At 39.6% G+C, this 16,008-nt stretch overlaps 1 protein-coding gene across 4 annotated transcripts in view; it reads left to right on the top strand.

The window, feature by feature from the left end:
- tbc1d32 (TBC1 domain family, member 32) overlaps positions 1-12,941 on the top strand; it is an 84,774-nt gene extending 71,833 nt beyond the window's left edge. For all 4 annotated transcript variants that reach the window (XM_037086415.1, XM_037086413.1, XM_037086412.1 and 1 more), the window contains exons 33-34: positions 3,471-3,659; positions 11,786-12,941. In XM_037086415.1, coding sequence (XP_036942310.1) covers positions 3,471-3,659; positions 11,786-11,905 — 309 coding nt within the window. In that variant the 3' untranslated portion in view covers positions 11,906-12,941. The remainder of the gene's footprint in view (positions 1-3,470; positions 3,660-11,785) is intronic.
- The last annotated feature ends 3,067 nt before the right edge of the window (positions 12,942-16,008 follow it).

Here is a 16,008-nt window from a genome sequence, read left to right as displayed (position 1 = left end):
GTTCTTGTAAACTGCAGTCTGGTATTTTATGCCTCTGTGTCAGAAGTGGGGTTCTCCTCGGTCTCCTGTCAAAGCGCATCATCTCATTCAGATGATGATGTGTGGTTCGAGCTAACACCAGTGCACCCTGAGTCTGCAGGACAGCCTGAATTTGTGTGGAGGTTGACTGAGGTTGTTTATCCACCATTCAAACTATCCTGCGTTGCACTCTGTCATCAGTTTTTCTTTTCCGTCCACGTCTAGGGAGATTAGCCTCAGTTCCATGGGTGATAAACTTCTTAATTATATAGCGCCCAGTTGACAAAGGAACTTTAAAATTTCGGGAGATGGACTTGTAAACTTGAGATTGTTATTTTTCCACAATTTTGCTTCTTAAGTCCTCAGACAATTCTCGGCTCTTCTTTCTCTTCTCCATGCTTGGTGTGGCACACACAGGCACACAACACAAAGGTTGAGTTAACTTTTATACACTCTAACTAACTGGCTTCAGTTTCAATTTCTACATTGCCAGCAACTGTTACTTGCCACAGGTGAGTTTAAACAAAGATTACATGCTTGAAAGGAAATTATTTACCCACAGTTTTAATAGGGTGCCAATGATTTTGTCCAGCTGATCTTTTCGAGTTTTGTGTAAAGTGATGTCATATTTGGCTTTTTTTTCTTCTGCTTTTTTGTGTTGTCCCAATGCAGTTAAAGGGAACAACCATATTTGTAATTGCGACACTCTCTCTAGGAGAAATGGTGCATTTTCTGGAAAAGTTCCAGGGTTGCCAATTCTTTTGTCTATATCTCTGTAACTGTATCTCAGCAGCCATCAGATGAATTGAAATGAAATTGTATACAGATATTCAGGTTCCCCAGAGGATGAATCCTAACAACTTTGGTGAACCCCTTTCTTCGTCTTCTACCATGAGGTTGACTTTTGTGGCTTTTGATAAAATATATCAACAGTTATTTAAAGGAACATCATGAAATTCGGCACACATATCCATGCAGCACAGAAGATGAAGATGAATTACTTTGGTGATCTATGACTGGCACCATGAGGCTCAGCTTTGTGTTTCTTATTAGAGTCTCAACACAACATAAAATTGGTACACTAATCCATGTCCCTCTAGAGGAAACATAATGTCTTTGGTAATCCACAGACTTTTCATCTAGCAACATCTTTAAGTAAGATTAAGTCATTTGTCCATGACATAATAATTCGTCAGTCCATCCATGCATCCCTTCATCACTTTTGTTTGTGATCCGTCCATCTAACCCTGCTTACGTGGGTCAGCTCACAGTGAGAGCAGGCCAACGTCCCTCTCATCAGCAACCTCTCCCACCCTTCTGGGAGATCCTGAGATGTTGCCAGGCCAGATGAATGAGTGTGTGGTATGCCTTGGAAAATCTCCAAAGCTAGGTGCCCAGTAGGCATCCTATTGTGGCTGAACAACCTTGGTTCAGCCACAATAGGAGCAGCAGCTCAACTCTAAGCTCCTTCGAGATGTCCGAGCTCCTCATCCTGTCTGTAACCCTAACCCTAACCCTATATTCAAATACTCCCAGAACTAAGGACATTCCCGTCAGCCTCAGCTGTATTTTGTGTTAAGTGAAAACATGCAAATGCTGTTCTGCATGCTAACATGCTCACCGAAGACACTGAACATAGTAAACATTATTCTTCCTTAACATCAACCTGTTAGGGTTGCCCTAGGTGAGCATGTTACTTACGGATAGTCAAAGCACCGGAGTGCTTTTGTACATCCTCACAGGGCTGCCAGCACAGCCACACTTTTAACCCCAGTCTGCTTCTTTTCACGATCATGCGTTTTCAAGCACTTTCCATCAAAGCTTTCATGAAAAATGGTGTTTGTAGCGTTATTCACCAACTACCGCTTGATTGGCAGTACTCTTGGCCTTGCAGACCAAGTTTTTTCAGTTGTGATATAACTGTCAGAAAGGCTCAAATGGTGCAATTTCATCACATCAAAACGTTGGTGAAACAGCTTAATGCTTTCAAAAGCACTTGAATAACATCTGAGGGCAAAATGCAGCCCGGGTCTCGATATGTTTAATCTTGCAAAATACCTTTTAAAAGGTCTTGACTTATAATAGTTCTACCTTTTGAACTTTGTTATCTTAAATTTCCATTTTCTGCGAACTTGAGAGAGAGCGCTATGAGACTAATTCGATATTTCATGAGCATGTGCTTACGTAGGTTCATGATCAGTTGGACAAGTCAGCTACAGTTAAGTGCAGAACAAAATGGTTGACATTCAGAGGACGTAAACTGCTCTGGATGTAAGTTCTGTCAATTACTTGTCCTCACTAATAAAACTCTAATAGATGCTGTGGCACATACAGAACAGAATCACTTTGCAGAACGACTGCATCACCGATCTCACCGTAGTCATCAGCTTTGAAAAATAAACATTAGCATGCGTCTTCTTGTTTCTTCGTCCCCTAATCCCACCTCAATATTCAAGACTGCTGTGAGTTATCATTTTTCGCTCTCAAAGTAAACATGTTCCCAGGAAGATTAATTTAGAGCAGCTGATGAAGCAGAGTCAGCAAATTAAGTAAATGTAGACGTCCAGACGTATAGAACAGAGAGTGAATGTTAAGCTGTGCCAGCTCAGACTGTTGAACCATTCTTTGAGTGGACAGGTTTGTGGAAAAATACATTAATTTCTATAATATCTGTCATGTAAAGTTACTTAACGTAACTTGAACTACATTATCTTGTCCGTGAACATCTCTTAAACAATGTTTGGTGCAGGTCAAGTGGCATCTACATACACTAAATGCCAGAACATTTAGACTTGTGGTAAAAGTCTTATTCTGTCATCTCCTGCTCAAAATTTAAGTGTGGTTCTCTAGAACAGCATTATGTACTCTGGTGTTTTAAATTATGTCTAAACACCCACTGATGTCTGTTTGAGTCTTTAAATAACATAGTGCCATTCAGATAAACATCATTTTATTCTTCTTTGAATTCTTCCCTGTATGTGCTTTTTATCCTTTGTAGCTTAATAATTTACTGGCTTTAACATCTTAATCTTATGCTCTTTATAGTTATGTTTACATGTGATAATTTGTACTGATTTAGGTAAAATGTAAACATGTAGAAGAAACTGTTCAAATTCAAATTCAATTCTGTTTCTTGAGAATAATATATTACCCTTTTAAAAAACAGAATTTAATAGAAAGTATATTGAAAAGATGGTGAATATTGATGGAAGACTGAGGCAAGAGACATTTATAGTGACACATTTGATTCATTCTAAGCAGAGGAATAATAGCCTGAAACATAATCCATCATTTGTCAGAAGCATCAAGTGGATCATTTAGTATAATTGAGGTCTTCATTTCTTTCACCTGTATTAAATGTGAACAAATGAGGCTTGGTCATGCATGAATTAGTAATAGTTGGAAGGTTTACTCATAGTAACAGGGAAATCTTTTGTCTTTCTTTCCTACAGATGTGTCTCCACTGGTTAACTCAGTGTTTCTGGAATTATCTGGACTGGACTGAAATCTGCCACTACGTCTCCACCTGTGTGGTTATGGGTCCTGACTACCAGGTTTATATGTGCGTGGCCATATTCAAACACCTGCAGCCAGACATCCTGCAGCAAACACAGTCCCAGGAGCTGCAGGTGTTCCTCAAGGTGAGATGGAGTTTTAGTAAAGTTTTAGCTCTGCAGCATATGTCATGTTCATTCTTTGTGTGTGTTCAACCTTTAAAACTAAAGGTGGCCTTGTGTGTAAAATAGTTTGAATGTAACTGTTGTCAGAGAGACTTGCATATTGATGAAGATTCCTTTAGTGTTGTAGTATAAAAATATGCTTCAAAGTAGGAGTACAACTAACTTTTAAAGGTTTAAATTATTGAGTACTCTGACAAGTTGTTCTTAAATAATCAACCAGTCATTTTTCTAAAAGATGTCAGGGGAAACCAATGCCCATTATAATACCCCACAGCCAAAAGTGACGTCTTCAAATGTCTTGTTTTATGTGACTAACCAACCAAGTCTTAACCCAGAAGACCTAAAATCTACAAAGATATAAAACAGCAAAGTAGAACATCCTCACATTGGCAAAGCTGGAACCAGAATGTTTTACTGAAACAATGAATCCAGTAGTTGACTGTTTAATTGACCTGTATAAGGTGATGCATGAGCCTGAGATACTGAGTTGATCATTTGTCTGATCTATTATATTTTATTGTTATTTTAGCTTGCTTACAATTTATTTGTATTTTTCACTATGATATTATGATTTGTTTATATCTAATTCAATTAAAATGCATTCTCCCTACAATCGCAATGTCAGCATAATTTATTTGCCAAAAAGAGACAAAACAGGCGTGAAGCAAACTAAAAGATAGATTTGATTGCAGGCATTTTTTTCCTTCAAATTTCAATAGATCTCACGATGGCACTGTTATGGTGAATTTGTTTGACCATGATAATAATGGACTGAAAATCGAATATCCTGACAGCCCTAGTTTGATTCTTTAATGTAATAAAAACACTTTCACATTTCCCAATAACTTTCACATTAGGTTGGAGAACACATTTACCTGTTTGGCCACAGACTAAATAAAATGACAGCTTGAGTTCAACCAGCGCTAGCGGTTAATCCAACCGGTGATGAGATGTCACTGTTGGGCAGATTTGTTTATTTAAAAACAGTAAAAACCTACACATTATATAAAATAAGCATGGGGCATGGGTAAAGCAGAATTTCAAAAGTGCCCTCTGCCTGACCACAATCTGATTGGCATTAAATTTTGAATTCAAACTCTCTTAGGTCATACCTGAAGGTAAAGTAAGTAAAACTGTACTCGTGTTTGTGCTATAGTACTTCATAAGGCCCTACTTCATGGCCTGGCATGTCTGGAAAACTGCAATATTGCTGTTTAAGTAACAAATACAATTTTTTTTTGACAGTAAAATTACATTAAATGTGTCACAGAGAATTTAATGATTTAGTTGTGTTTTTCTACAGCATTTCAAGTTATATGTAGCCTCCTTCTGCTAAAGTGCACAGCTCTCCTTTTAAATTCTGCAGTCCTCCATGAGTCACATCCATAATGAATAACAAATCGGCTTTTGGAATTTGCTCACATACGTCCCTCTATGGTATGTTTTGCTGGAAATGTACCGTGAAAAGCAGCCTTATATTTAAGTGAGTTCTGCTCAGTGACTATTAAATGAAACGAGAATCGGCCCCCGAATATTTCACAGAAGGTCTAAAGTCATGACCTCAGAGATGTGCTCTTCTGCTAATATCCAAAGCAACATTAAACAGCAGCACTGTGAATGAGGCATGGCCTGACACGGAGCACTTGTCGTCATTACTCATTAAGCGTCTCAATCCCTCTTGTCTCTGGCTGATAGCTCTGGTGTTAACATCGCCATGAGCCGGCGCTGACAGTTTTTGTGAATAAAAGATCAGTTATGGAGGCTTTATCTGAGGAAGCTCTTCTAATGAGCTGTAGCATCAGATACTACTGCAAGAGACAGCTTTGAGACAGAGTGTGTGTGTGTGTATGTGTGAGTGTGTGTGAAACTTACACAATCCTCGTCCTGAGCTGAACCATTGAAAGTTTCTGACGTTCTGGGTTTGCGTCCGACGGCCTTATCTCTGCTTCTCCTCTCTGTGGGAACAATGTGAAGAAGTATTTTACTCTGACAGATACAGTATTAGAGGATTTTTTTAAACATTCACACACACACTCTCACCCCTGTGCACTTATCCTGTCTCACTACGGGGTATATATCAATATTTCATCTAAATTAAAATTTGAAAAGGGAAGTGACTTGTTACAGTCGTTCAGTCTGGATGGAGCTCAGCTTCAGCGGTGAGAGGAAAAGAAGACAGAAAGACACAGATTATATTTCTGTCACTGTTTCAGAAGCAACATTAAACTGCGCTGCAACTCTGCCTTCAAAGCCCCTCCCCACAGAGAAGCCTGCCTTGCATGAGCAGGCTTGTAACGATGGTAACAAGAGGATGCCAGATAACCAAGATGTCACATTCAAAATAACAACAACATAAGCCGTGATTGTTCTATTTCTGATCAATACAACTAAATTACAATGAGGAGTTCCTCATGCTGATCACTGTAGATATCCCAAATAACAAACACTATTCATCACATTGCTTAAGATGAAATTACCAGCTAGTGATTCAGGTAATCATCATCACCATGCTGCCTTTCTGAAGCATGAGTAGCGTTATTTTTTTAAACCAACTCAACCACTTCAGAGCATCCTGAACATAAACTAACGTTATTATAACTGCCCAGTCACTTTAAAGACACTTTTGCTAACCAGTAGCCATAAACACAAAGCTAACCACTGGAGTTAGCACACAAGCTAGAATTAGCAACAAGCTACGTAGCACGACTGCAATATCATATGGCCACTGCCACCATAGCTTTGTGATTAAAACACAGAATGAAACATATATCAAGCAGGGGTCCTTACTTGTCCATCAGAAAAGCAGCCAACTCTGCGTCGCTCTTGAGTCCTTACAAATTCTGCAGCTCCCTCCACCTCTGAAATGATGTTTACTCTCTGCCTTGGTCTGGTTCATTGTTTTTATACTGCTTTTCTTCATTCATCTTCAGTCTTCTTATTTCTTGTCTTTAATGTGGGCAATGGTGCTGCATTTTTTGGCTCTGTTGTTGTTGTCTGTTCTCCAGAGACAAATTACTGATCATTACGTACATGAAATTGTCATGCTGTAGGAATGATGAATTTTATTCTTTATTTTGAAACCTAAGGTTGCTGGTCTTCATGGGTCCATACAAGACACAATTTAAAAGGTCACAATTTAAAATCATATTGTATCAATCACATGAGAAAATACAATGTAAGCCAAATGCAGAGATCAGAAACTAAGTGGATACTCTACACTTGAAACCGTAAATAGCATTAAGATATAATAGAAGGCACAAACTGACTTGAAAATGGCAAACAAAAACATGGACTAATCCATTTTTGTTCAGTTTCATGAGGATTATTTTAATAATTTTCTAAGTTTTGTTAGGTCGAAGAACATCAACATAAATCGTTAGGTCCTCCTAATTTGGTGCTAGTAAAGTAGTTCCTGGAACAGTAATATGTCACCTGAAACCTCTTCACTTGGACACATCACACAGTACTGAGTGACCTTTAATTCAGGTTTAAGGCGCTTCTGCATCGACTTCACTTCTCCTACCTTGAATATTTTATACTACCAATGAAGACAAGTCGTCTTTTTGTCATCAAGAAGAAAAAGCTTCTTTTAACCAACCAATAATACTCTGAAAGCTTAAAAGATATATTCCCGCTAATTTCTTCTTCCCCGACTCACACTGAGCCTTAATACAACTCATTTGTCATGTGACGACAGGCTTAAGAAAATGTTGAACTCTCCGGTAATTAATGCATTAATTAACTTACCTAATGATCTCATAAATGCTAATGGCAGATATATCTTGAAGATTATGTGGGACATTAAGCCGCTCACGTCACCTGATCAGCATGAAAATATGGGACTGAGTGGTGCTGAATCGTCCATTTGGTGTTAAACTTAAGAAATCAACATTAGTCAGACACCGATTCATACAAAACCGCTGTCTTTGCATCAGCCTTTTTTTCACCCTCCTTAATTCTCCCGGAGAAACTAACAGACCAAAAATACTCTCCCATGTGATTCCCACTGCTTATCTCTTCTCTCCTTCACGGCTTTAACTGTGTCAGCAACCGTTTTTCGGTGAGATAAATGGACGGGCCAGGCAAGTTTACTTTGGATGTTTCTTTGGGATTAATCTCAGAAATCTAGGCTGAAATAAAGAACCTGACAAGTCGGACTTAGATCCTTTGGAAGAGTTTCTGTGCTTTTTGTAGTGGTCTTATTTGATAAGAAGAAGCAGACACATACATACCATCTGCCTGGGTTACAGGACTTTCACACTGACAAAATATGGATTTAATAGGTTTAGTCATTTGGCTGGTACTGCTTGCAATAAAAACGCACTTTATTAACATCAGTATATCAAATAAGTCCAGAATGTGAGCTCTGATTTATAATACCATGTAATTAAAGTGAGATTTTTCTCCTGTAAACTGTTTTATGTAGTAATTCATTGCTGCCTGGATTCATCTGAGGAGCAAAATCCTCCATCAGACTGAAAACTCATTTCTTTCCACCGTTACTCCCCTCCTCTGAGCGATCACCTCTCTGTAGTCACCATTTGCTCCCTTTAAATAATAACCATGGCACCATTTGCTCGAAATCTATTTCTTCACCTTGTACTTCTCTCCTTTGTGGTTTTTCTAGACGAATAATATTACAGTAATCCTTTATCCTAAAGCATCCCCACAAAGGGTCATGAGATGAATCTAAGGGGCACTGAGATGATTTACAGAGTAGATAGTAGATAAGAGATGTGCTTAATCTGGGTATTCCTTTCGATAATCTTTGTGTTTTTGTAATGTATTGGATAGTGTTAGCTCTTCAAGCCTCCAAAAACTATTCACGTAAGACCCTCTGGCAGGCAAAGTAGACAAGCAGACATTTCTTAAGGGGATCACAAGCTAACAAGTCTGGAAACTAGTGATCTCAGGAAATGAATAAAACGTTATACAGTGATTGTATCTAGCTCTTGTAGATGGTGTTAGCCAGTTTCCCCCAGAACTTTTTGGCTTGTCAGAAAGAAAAAGTCAAAGTTTTCAGTTCAGACAAAATGTGCTGAAGGTGCTCTTTGGTGGGTAACACTGAAGTTTCATACTGAAATTCTTAAAAACATTGGCACTGGCCCGAGGCTGTTTGTGCCACTACGTATGGGCATGCATTGTCAGTGTTTAAGAACTTCAGTATGAAAAACCCATTTTAAAAAAAGGCTTTTGATGATTTTTGCCAAGAGTACCTTGGATTTTCCCTTTATTATTATTTTTTTTGGCTTGTCTGTTTCATGTCAGTGCCATGTCAAGTTGAATTTGGTTGAGCTGTGAGCGTTTTAGCCGAAGCATTTTCTTCTTACAGCAAAATGTGTGTCTGTTTATGTGTTATATGTTTAAATTATTACATTGAAGTACAGTAAATGTTGATTGCACCTTGTAATGGCTAGAATAATGACACCATTGGTGTTTTGATTGGTTGGACTGATTGGCTATAAAGCTCTCTGTCTGACACCAGGTACATGATCTCATGGGGAAATGAAGGCTAGACTTACATCACAACTTTATCTCTTAAATGGGGAAATTAACCTTTCCCCTTGTTTTGTTCTTGTCCCCAACCACCACAAAGCAAACAAGAGGAGAATAGCTTAGATTTTTACTTCCATATTACTCCAGCTTCACTTCAACTCTTCAGTGAACACACTTCTTTCTTCTCTTCTATTTCCAAAATTGTGTTGAATGTTTTTTTTTCCCCCCGGAATTTGCATCAAGTGCAGCGTATCCTGTGTTGATGGTAGCCTGCCACGCTTTGAGCAAAATCAAAGGTGCTCCAGTCGTCTTTGTGCCAACAATAATACCACTTGGATATGCTGAGGTAGTTAAAGTTGTTTCTTTCCAATTTAAAGTCCCATTCAACTCGACAAAACTAAAAGTTTTCAGCCATGAGAACTGCATTTTAAGGCTGTGCTACATCACTGAAGCCAGTAGGATTCTTCGCTGTGATGTCCGACCCAAATTTCATGTCATTTCATCCAATAATTGTTGTCATCTTCAGGGTTCACCAGAGTCAATACGTTTCATCCTCTGGGAATTATTTATGTCTAAACATTTATTGGAAATCCGTCCACATTGCTGATTAAAAAGGTGGACTGACATTGTCATCTACTTATTGAATTACACTAAAGAACAAACATAAGTTTTTATAAAAGCAGGAGGCTCCCATTAATCTTGTCACCCCTCAGATTAGGTTCTGTGACCAATCTGTCGCGTCCCATCCACCATGTTGGGAGACTCTGGTGTTTCAAGTTATCAGGATGAGTCTCCAAACTTTAAATTGTTGTATTAGGACTGAGCATGTTCTCCCTGCATCAGGTCCTTGTCAATGTTACTTACCTGTCAAAGCAAAAGTGTGATTAGATTCTATAAAACACATTCTGCAACTTGTTAAAAGAAAAATTAGGGGTGCTGACAAGTGGCAGAAGTCATTAAACGGTGGTATTTTTTTTTTTTAAAGGCCTTGGCCTGGAGACTGACAGCGGGTGAAATCGTGATGTTTGCTGTGTGTTGGTATTCTGAATACATTGAGTCTGCTGGCACAGCTTCTCTCAGGTTTTTAATTGGTGATGCCACTCGCAACATAATGCACACAGTCACTGTTATTTGCTCGGATGCTGAGTTTGCATTGCCCATGAGGTTCAGTGGTGTCATGGCAGATGCGTACTGTAGCTCAGGCAGTAATTGTGACAGCCAAAACAAAATATTAGCGAACAAATAAGCCAAACAAAATGTTCTTTTGTGTCTGGTCGGATTCTTTTTCTTCCTGCAGTGAAGTTATCACTACATATTACGACAGCTCTTGTTAGGTTTGTACCTGTGTGTCGTACTTATTAAGATGTTGTTTTGCTGTTCTGACACGTAGTACCTCATTACCTGCATGCTAAGCAAGGATGTTGTTCCCTGGCACGGCGAAGCAGTTGATTCCCAGAGATTTAATTTGATTTCCCGTGACTTTGAAATAGATTGGACGCAAAGTATTTTCATAAAAAAGGTTATATCGAATTATTCACACTTCACTGCCTTACAAAATGAATGATAATGAAGTACGCCACCTTCTGCATTAATACAAAAACCATTATCCATCTGCACTCCTGTACCTTCATCCTCAGAGAGGACCAAATATAAAACTGAGGGGTCACTCAATGATGAAAGAGATAACAGAAAAACTGCTTCTGTTGAGCAATATTCGAATGGATTTTTATTTTTCAACACTGATACTTTAACTTCTGTGATAGCAAAGTTATAGAGAGCTGAGCTATAGAGACCTTATTCCTGAAAAAAAAAATATATATGGTAGTTAATGAGCAGAGACGAATAATTTTTAATCCTTGGGTTGTGTCATGAACTACACATATGGTGTTTGTCAACTTGAAAGATAGTTGTCCAAGTCAATACAGTCAGTTTGTCATCACACCAATAAAATATAAGACTGTGAAAATCATTATAAAGGTTACACAGCCTTGTTTGTGACGTCATCTTGTTGAATGGCCACCAAAACTCTTAATTTTGCAGAGCTGCTCGTGTATAGTAGCAGCTAAAGAAGTGAAGATCTACCCTTTCACATAACTGCAGTTGTTAATATGACCAGTTTTATTTTGATTTTCACCTTTTCAAGTTTCTGTGCCGAGTTGGTGACCATGCTGGTGTTGGTGATGTGTATTGAGTGAGACGTATAGTTGAGCGGTTAAACACAAAACTAGATGATATTTTACTTAAATTACAACCAACTGCCACTTTCTTGACTTGGAAAATGATCTTCTTGATTAATAAAAACATCATATGTGTGATTCATAGCACAACTCAAACAGGATCAAAAAATGATTTCACCCTCCCTGAAAGCTATACATTCAGTGGGGAGGGACATTCAGTCTTTGGCTCTCTATTTTATCTAACTTCTCGACATCATCAAAGTTATTTTGTTTTAACTCCTGCAGAGTTTTCAGAAGCTAATTAGCACTCCCCATGATACGTTTTTATGCGGCAAACGATTGGTGGAGTGTCCGTGTAATTTTTATGAAATGATAATAACTCAAACTCTAACGTTTCTTCCTTTTTGCCTGCAGGAGGAGCCAATCCAAGGCTTCAAGGTCAGCAGCTACCTGGAGTTCATGGAGGGACTGGAGCACAGATACAGGAGCATCGTTCTCAGCGACATGAAGACCATCTGTAACCCGGTCGAGTGAGAACACATGGAACCTTTCTGTTTTACAAAAAAAACGACTTAATGACTTACTCACCACTTCCAACATAGCATTTCACCCATATGCCTGGGCAGTGACACACTGAACACGTGGGTTTAACATGTTGATGAACTGATAAGATTCATGGCAGATGGGGATGTATCATGGATGAGAGGCTGCCATCAGGATGAAGAGGCTTCAAATCTAGACCACATTCTACAAAAGCTCTGAAAGTACAGACTGCACGTAGAGTCTGCGTCTGCTCAAGAGTCGAAATTAAAATGTATTCAAAGAACAAACAAGAGGGCCAACATACTGAATATCTAAAATGTCTTATTTTAAATCATATCACCATATTACAGACCGGAGAGAATTGAATTCTATAACTCATGTTATCTCGTCCTCATCCTTTAATTTCACGGAACAGTTTCATAATTTTCTTATCATCAACATATCGCGTACATTACCAAATCCAACAATGAATCCGTCTGACAAATAAGTATGCCCGTTTATATACAACTCCAGATATTTTGTGTTCCTCTGATCAATACAGCTCCATCATTGTCCACAAATGTGTGTTATACAGTTGTACACTGATTTCCATGAACTTACACACACTGTAGTTTATTTTAAGATACAACAAACATTGTGAGTGAATGGCTTTAAAATATTTATATTGTTGAGTGGAACAAAGGGGCTATGGAGGTCGGAAATTATTGATACAGATGGGATTTTAAGACAGTTATAAAAATACAGTCAGGCTTTTTTCTTTACATGTTGAAGGCTAGATTATTTCTTGCTACAAATAAAATATTACACAACTAGTCTAGTATAAAAAATGTTATACTTTCCCCTTCTACTTGTAAGAAGTTGTACATTTTGTAAATACTTTATGTGATGATCACCTGTTTGGAAGATGTCACTTCTGTATTTATTTTTCCCCTGCAGTATAAATATCTAAGATGTTTTGTATGTGCTGAACAAGATGTTCTTGTTCTAAGTATTAAAAGAAAAACCCTCGGAGCTGTGAAACAGCAGACTCTTTGTGTGACATCAAGTGTTTGTCCTGACATATTAACAACCTTCTGAACGCTATGTTGCCAAGTTTCACATCGTCAAAGCGTCTGGCCTACTCATGGCTATTACACACATCATTAATGCCGGGACACGCAACAATGCATCACACAGCCTCGCTCCTGTTTGTGCACTTATGCAGGCCTGTGTATGAAAGATGCATGAGGAAGGTTGTATCATTGTGATAAAGCCTCATTAGTAACCACAGCCTTTTCTCTGCCTCCCCGTGCTGCCGTCCTGTTGTCCCTCTTCAGACACACTGAGGTCTGAATAAGAAATGAGTTCATCACGTCCATCCATCTCTCTACCACAACAGCAGTCTGTCATTGGGGGAATGTGCACAGTCACAAAGATGACTCTTCACAACGTGTCACAGCATTTCACCACAGAGGGTGTTTAACATTTTGGTCACAATGTATTTAACCTAAAATTTAACCTTAAAGCTGTATTGGTCGTTTATTTTTGGCCACTTGGGGGCAGAACGCCACACAAAGCTGAAGATTTCAAACACACCTGACATATTTCAGCTTCGGTGCGTTTACGATGAATCTATTAGCAATTTAGTCCTGAGTTTTCGTTTCCCGTTTTTGTGCAAAGCTAACGCTGACGCTTACGTCATATTAATATAATTCAAAGACGATTAAACTTTAAGGTGGAATCAGTAGGATTTTGTCTGTGCTGTTTGTTAACACACTACAAAGATGGTTGATTGTTAAGTCTCCTTCTCAGAACGTCAAATCGCGACAGTTTGAGAAGAAGAAAAGCCAGGCCGAGGGCTGCACACGTCTTTAATTGTATCCGTCTAGCTGCGTCTGCTGTGAAATCAGTCTCCCAAAATATAATACAGCCATAATTCCCCTTGAAACTAAATTAGCCTTATCTGATGAATATGTGGAGTAGAAAGTACAGATATTTGTGTTCGATGGAGTTATGAAATGTCAACGGAAAAGTACACACACCATCCATCCATCTTCTTCCACTTACCCGGGGCCGGGTCGCAGGGGCAGCTGTCTGAGCAGGGACACCCAGACTTCCCTCACCCTGAACACTTCCTCTAGCTCCTCTGGGAGGATCCCAAGTCATTCCCAGGCAAGCCGAGTGACACAGTCACTCCAGCATGTCCTGGGTCTTCCTCTGGGTCTCCTGCCGGCGGGGTGTCCCGGGGGCATCCGATACAGATGCCTGAGCCACCTCAGCTGGCTCCTCTCGATGTGGAGGAGCAGCGGCTCTACTCCGAGCTCCTTCCGGGTGACTGAACTCCTCACCCTACATACACTGGTAAAGTACAATACCTGAAAAATCTACTTATGTATTTGTACTTTGTTACTTCCCAACTCTGTAGATTTGGCCAAAATGTGTTTCCGACATTCATGTGAAGAAAATTTTTGTGCCGTGAGGTAATCTTTTGTTGTGGACTGATGGGATGCTCATTTAATGGATCGGGACGGGGCTGCTTTTGTTGTCGCTTAAATCAGGAATGAGCTTGTTTTTTTTTTTTTCCTCAAAGCTTGGTAATTAGATTAAAACGGCTCCATCTGTGTCCAAGCGAGATGCATTCAGGCACAGAATTTAGTGTTTACGATTTGCATTTCGGCAACACTTAGTAGCCACCAAGCAACATGTGTGAAGCAGAAGAAATAAAGCAGTAAAAGCAGGCCTGTGCAGACATCTGGATTGGTAAGTTTGATTAACTGATAGGAAACGCGGCTCTTAGCGGCTGTGCAGGTCAGTTGTGGGAGAATGAATCCAATGATTTTTGAATCAGAGTGTGGCTTTAACATCTTTTTATGAAACAAAGTCAAGCCTGCAAGCTAAAACGCTGTGCTTATTAGGAAAAACCACAATAGAAATTCATAAAACAGACATTAAAAAAAGCAGCATGATATAGTGAGGGCCTTCTCTGATGCTCCTGTTTTCGCTGTAGGTAAAGTGAAATGTCTCGGATGGATCGAGCATATCAGATAAACATGTAGATGTCAGGCTGCTAACAGATGTGAAAACCAATAAAAGAGTTTTCGAATATGATTTTGTGGGCTGACTGCGAGCGGGCGATAAAGATTTTGAGTTTATTCAAGCCTTCACTTAGACGGGCGATGAAAGGGAAAAAAAAAAAAAAAAACCCTGAGGCGAAAGGGATTCCTTGTCAATTTAAAGGAAATAAAGTACACACTCAATCTGAGTTGATGTGTTTCACTTGCTCGAATAAGTCGCAGACATAAATAAGAAAACATTTCGGCGGGTGAGCTCCTCAGCTTCCACCGGAGAAACTCTTTGACGCGGACGATGTTTTTAGGCTAAAGAACGAGTTCAGCCTGACTCGTTCTCTTATTTTAGCAGCGGGACAGTGAAGCTGAGGCGCTTCATGTCCTGAAGAATAAATCCGTCGTTACTTGTGTCTCCGCGTCCTCTCGTTCCACCAGCGCTCTGTCAGGCTGCTTTGTGGAAGAAAAAAAGAAAAAAAACGAATGTCAAGCTGTAGCCAGATGTCAGTGTTTGCTCTAGTTTCCAAAGTTTGAGCGGAGATACGAGAAGCGTTTGCATGTCAGTGGGGGGAAAGCGATGCAGCCCGCATCAGACGCGTCTGACAGTGTTCTCATCAGCTTGAGTCCGCGTGGACGCTGCTTCTGTAGAGCGACGAGAGAGGGAGATTTAGAGAGACAGTGTTGGGCTGTAATCTGTCAACGCTGCAGAGGATCCAGAAGTTTCTTATTTCTCCGGGACACTGAGTGAACTCGACTTTGCTGAGAGAAACGGATGTTCGTCGCTGCCGGATGGATGGCACTTCTAGTTCGCCAAACTGGACTAACTTTTGAGGAGTGAGGGGACGTCTGACCCCCTTTTTTTTTTTTTTTCATAATATCACCCGAGCAGCCTGGCAGTGCGCCAGCTGACGTCGGCTGAGGGGACAGCTAACCTTTTTAAAGAGAAGAGAGGCGCGGAAGGAGAAGTTCGTCTGTGTGTTCAACAAAGTCAAGAGGGCGTGAAGCAGAGACCGCTGGAACATTTTTAAATTGTAATGTGACAGAAGAAAG

The sequence above is a fragment of the Acanthopagrus latus genome, chromosome 22 (assembly GCF_904848185.1).
Source record: "Acanthopagrus latus isolate v.2019 chromosome 22, fAcaLat1.1, whole genome shotgun sequence".
In the NCBI taxonomy this organism is placed as follows: domain Eukaryota; kingdom Metazoa; phylum Chordata; class Actinopteri; order Spariformes; family Sparidae; genus Acanthopagrus; species Acanthopagrus latus.
The sequence above is the reverse complement of the archived record's forward strand: the minus strand, read 5'-3'. Positions and strand labels throughout refer to the sequence as shown.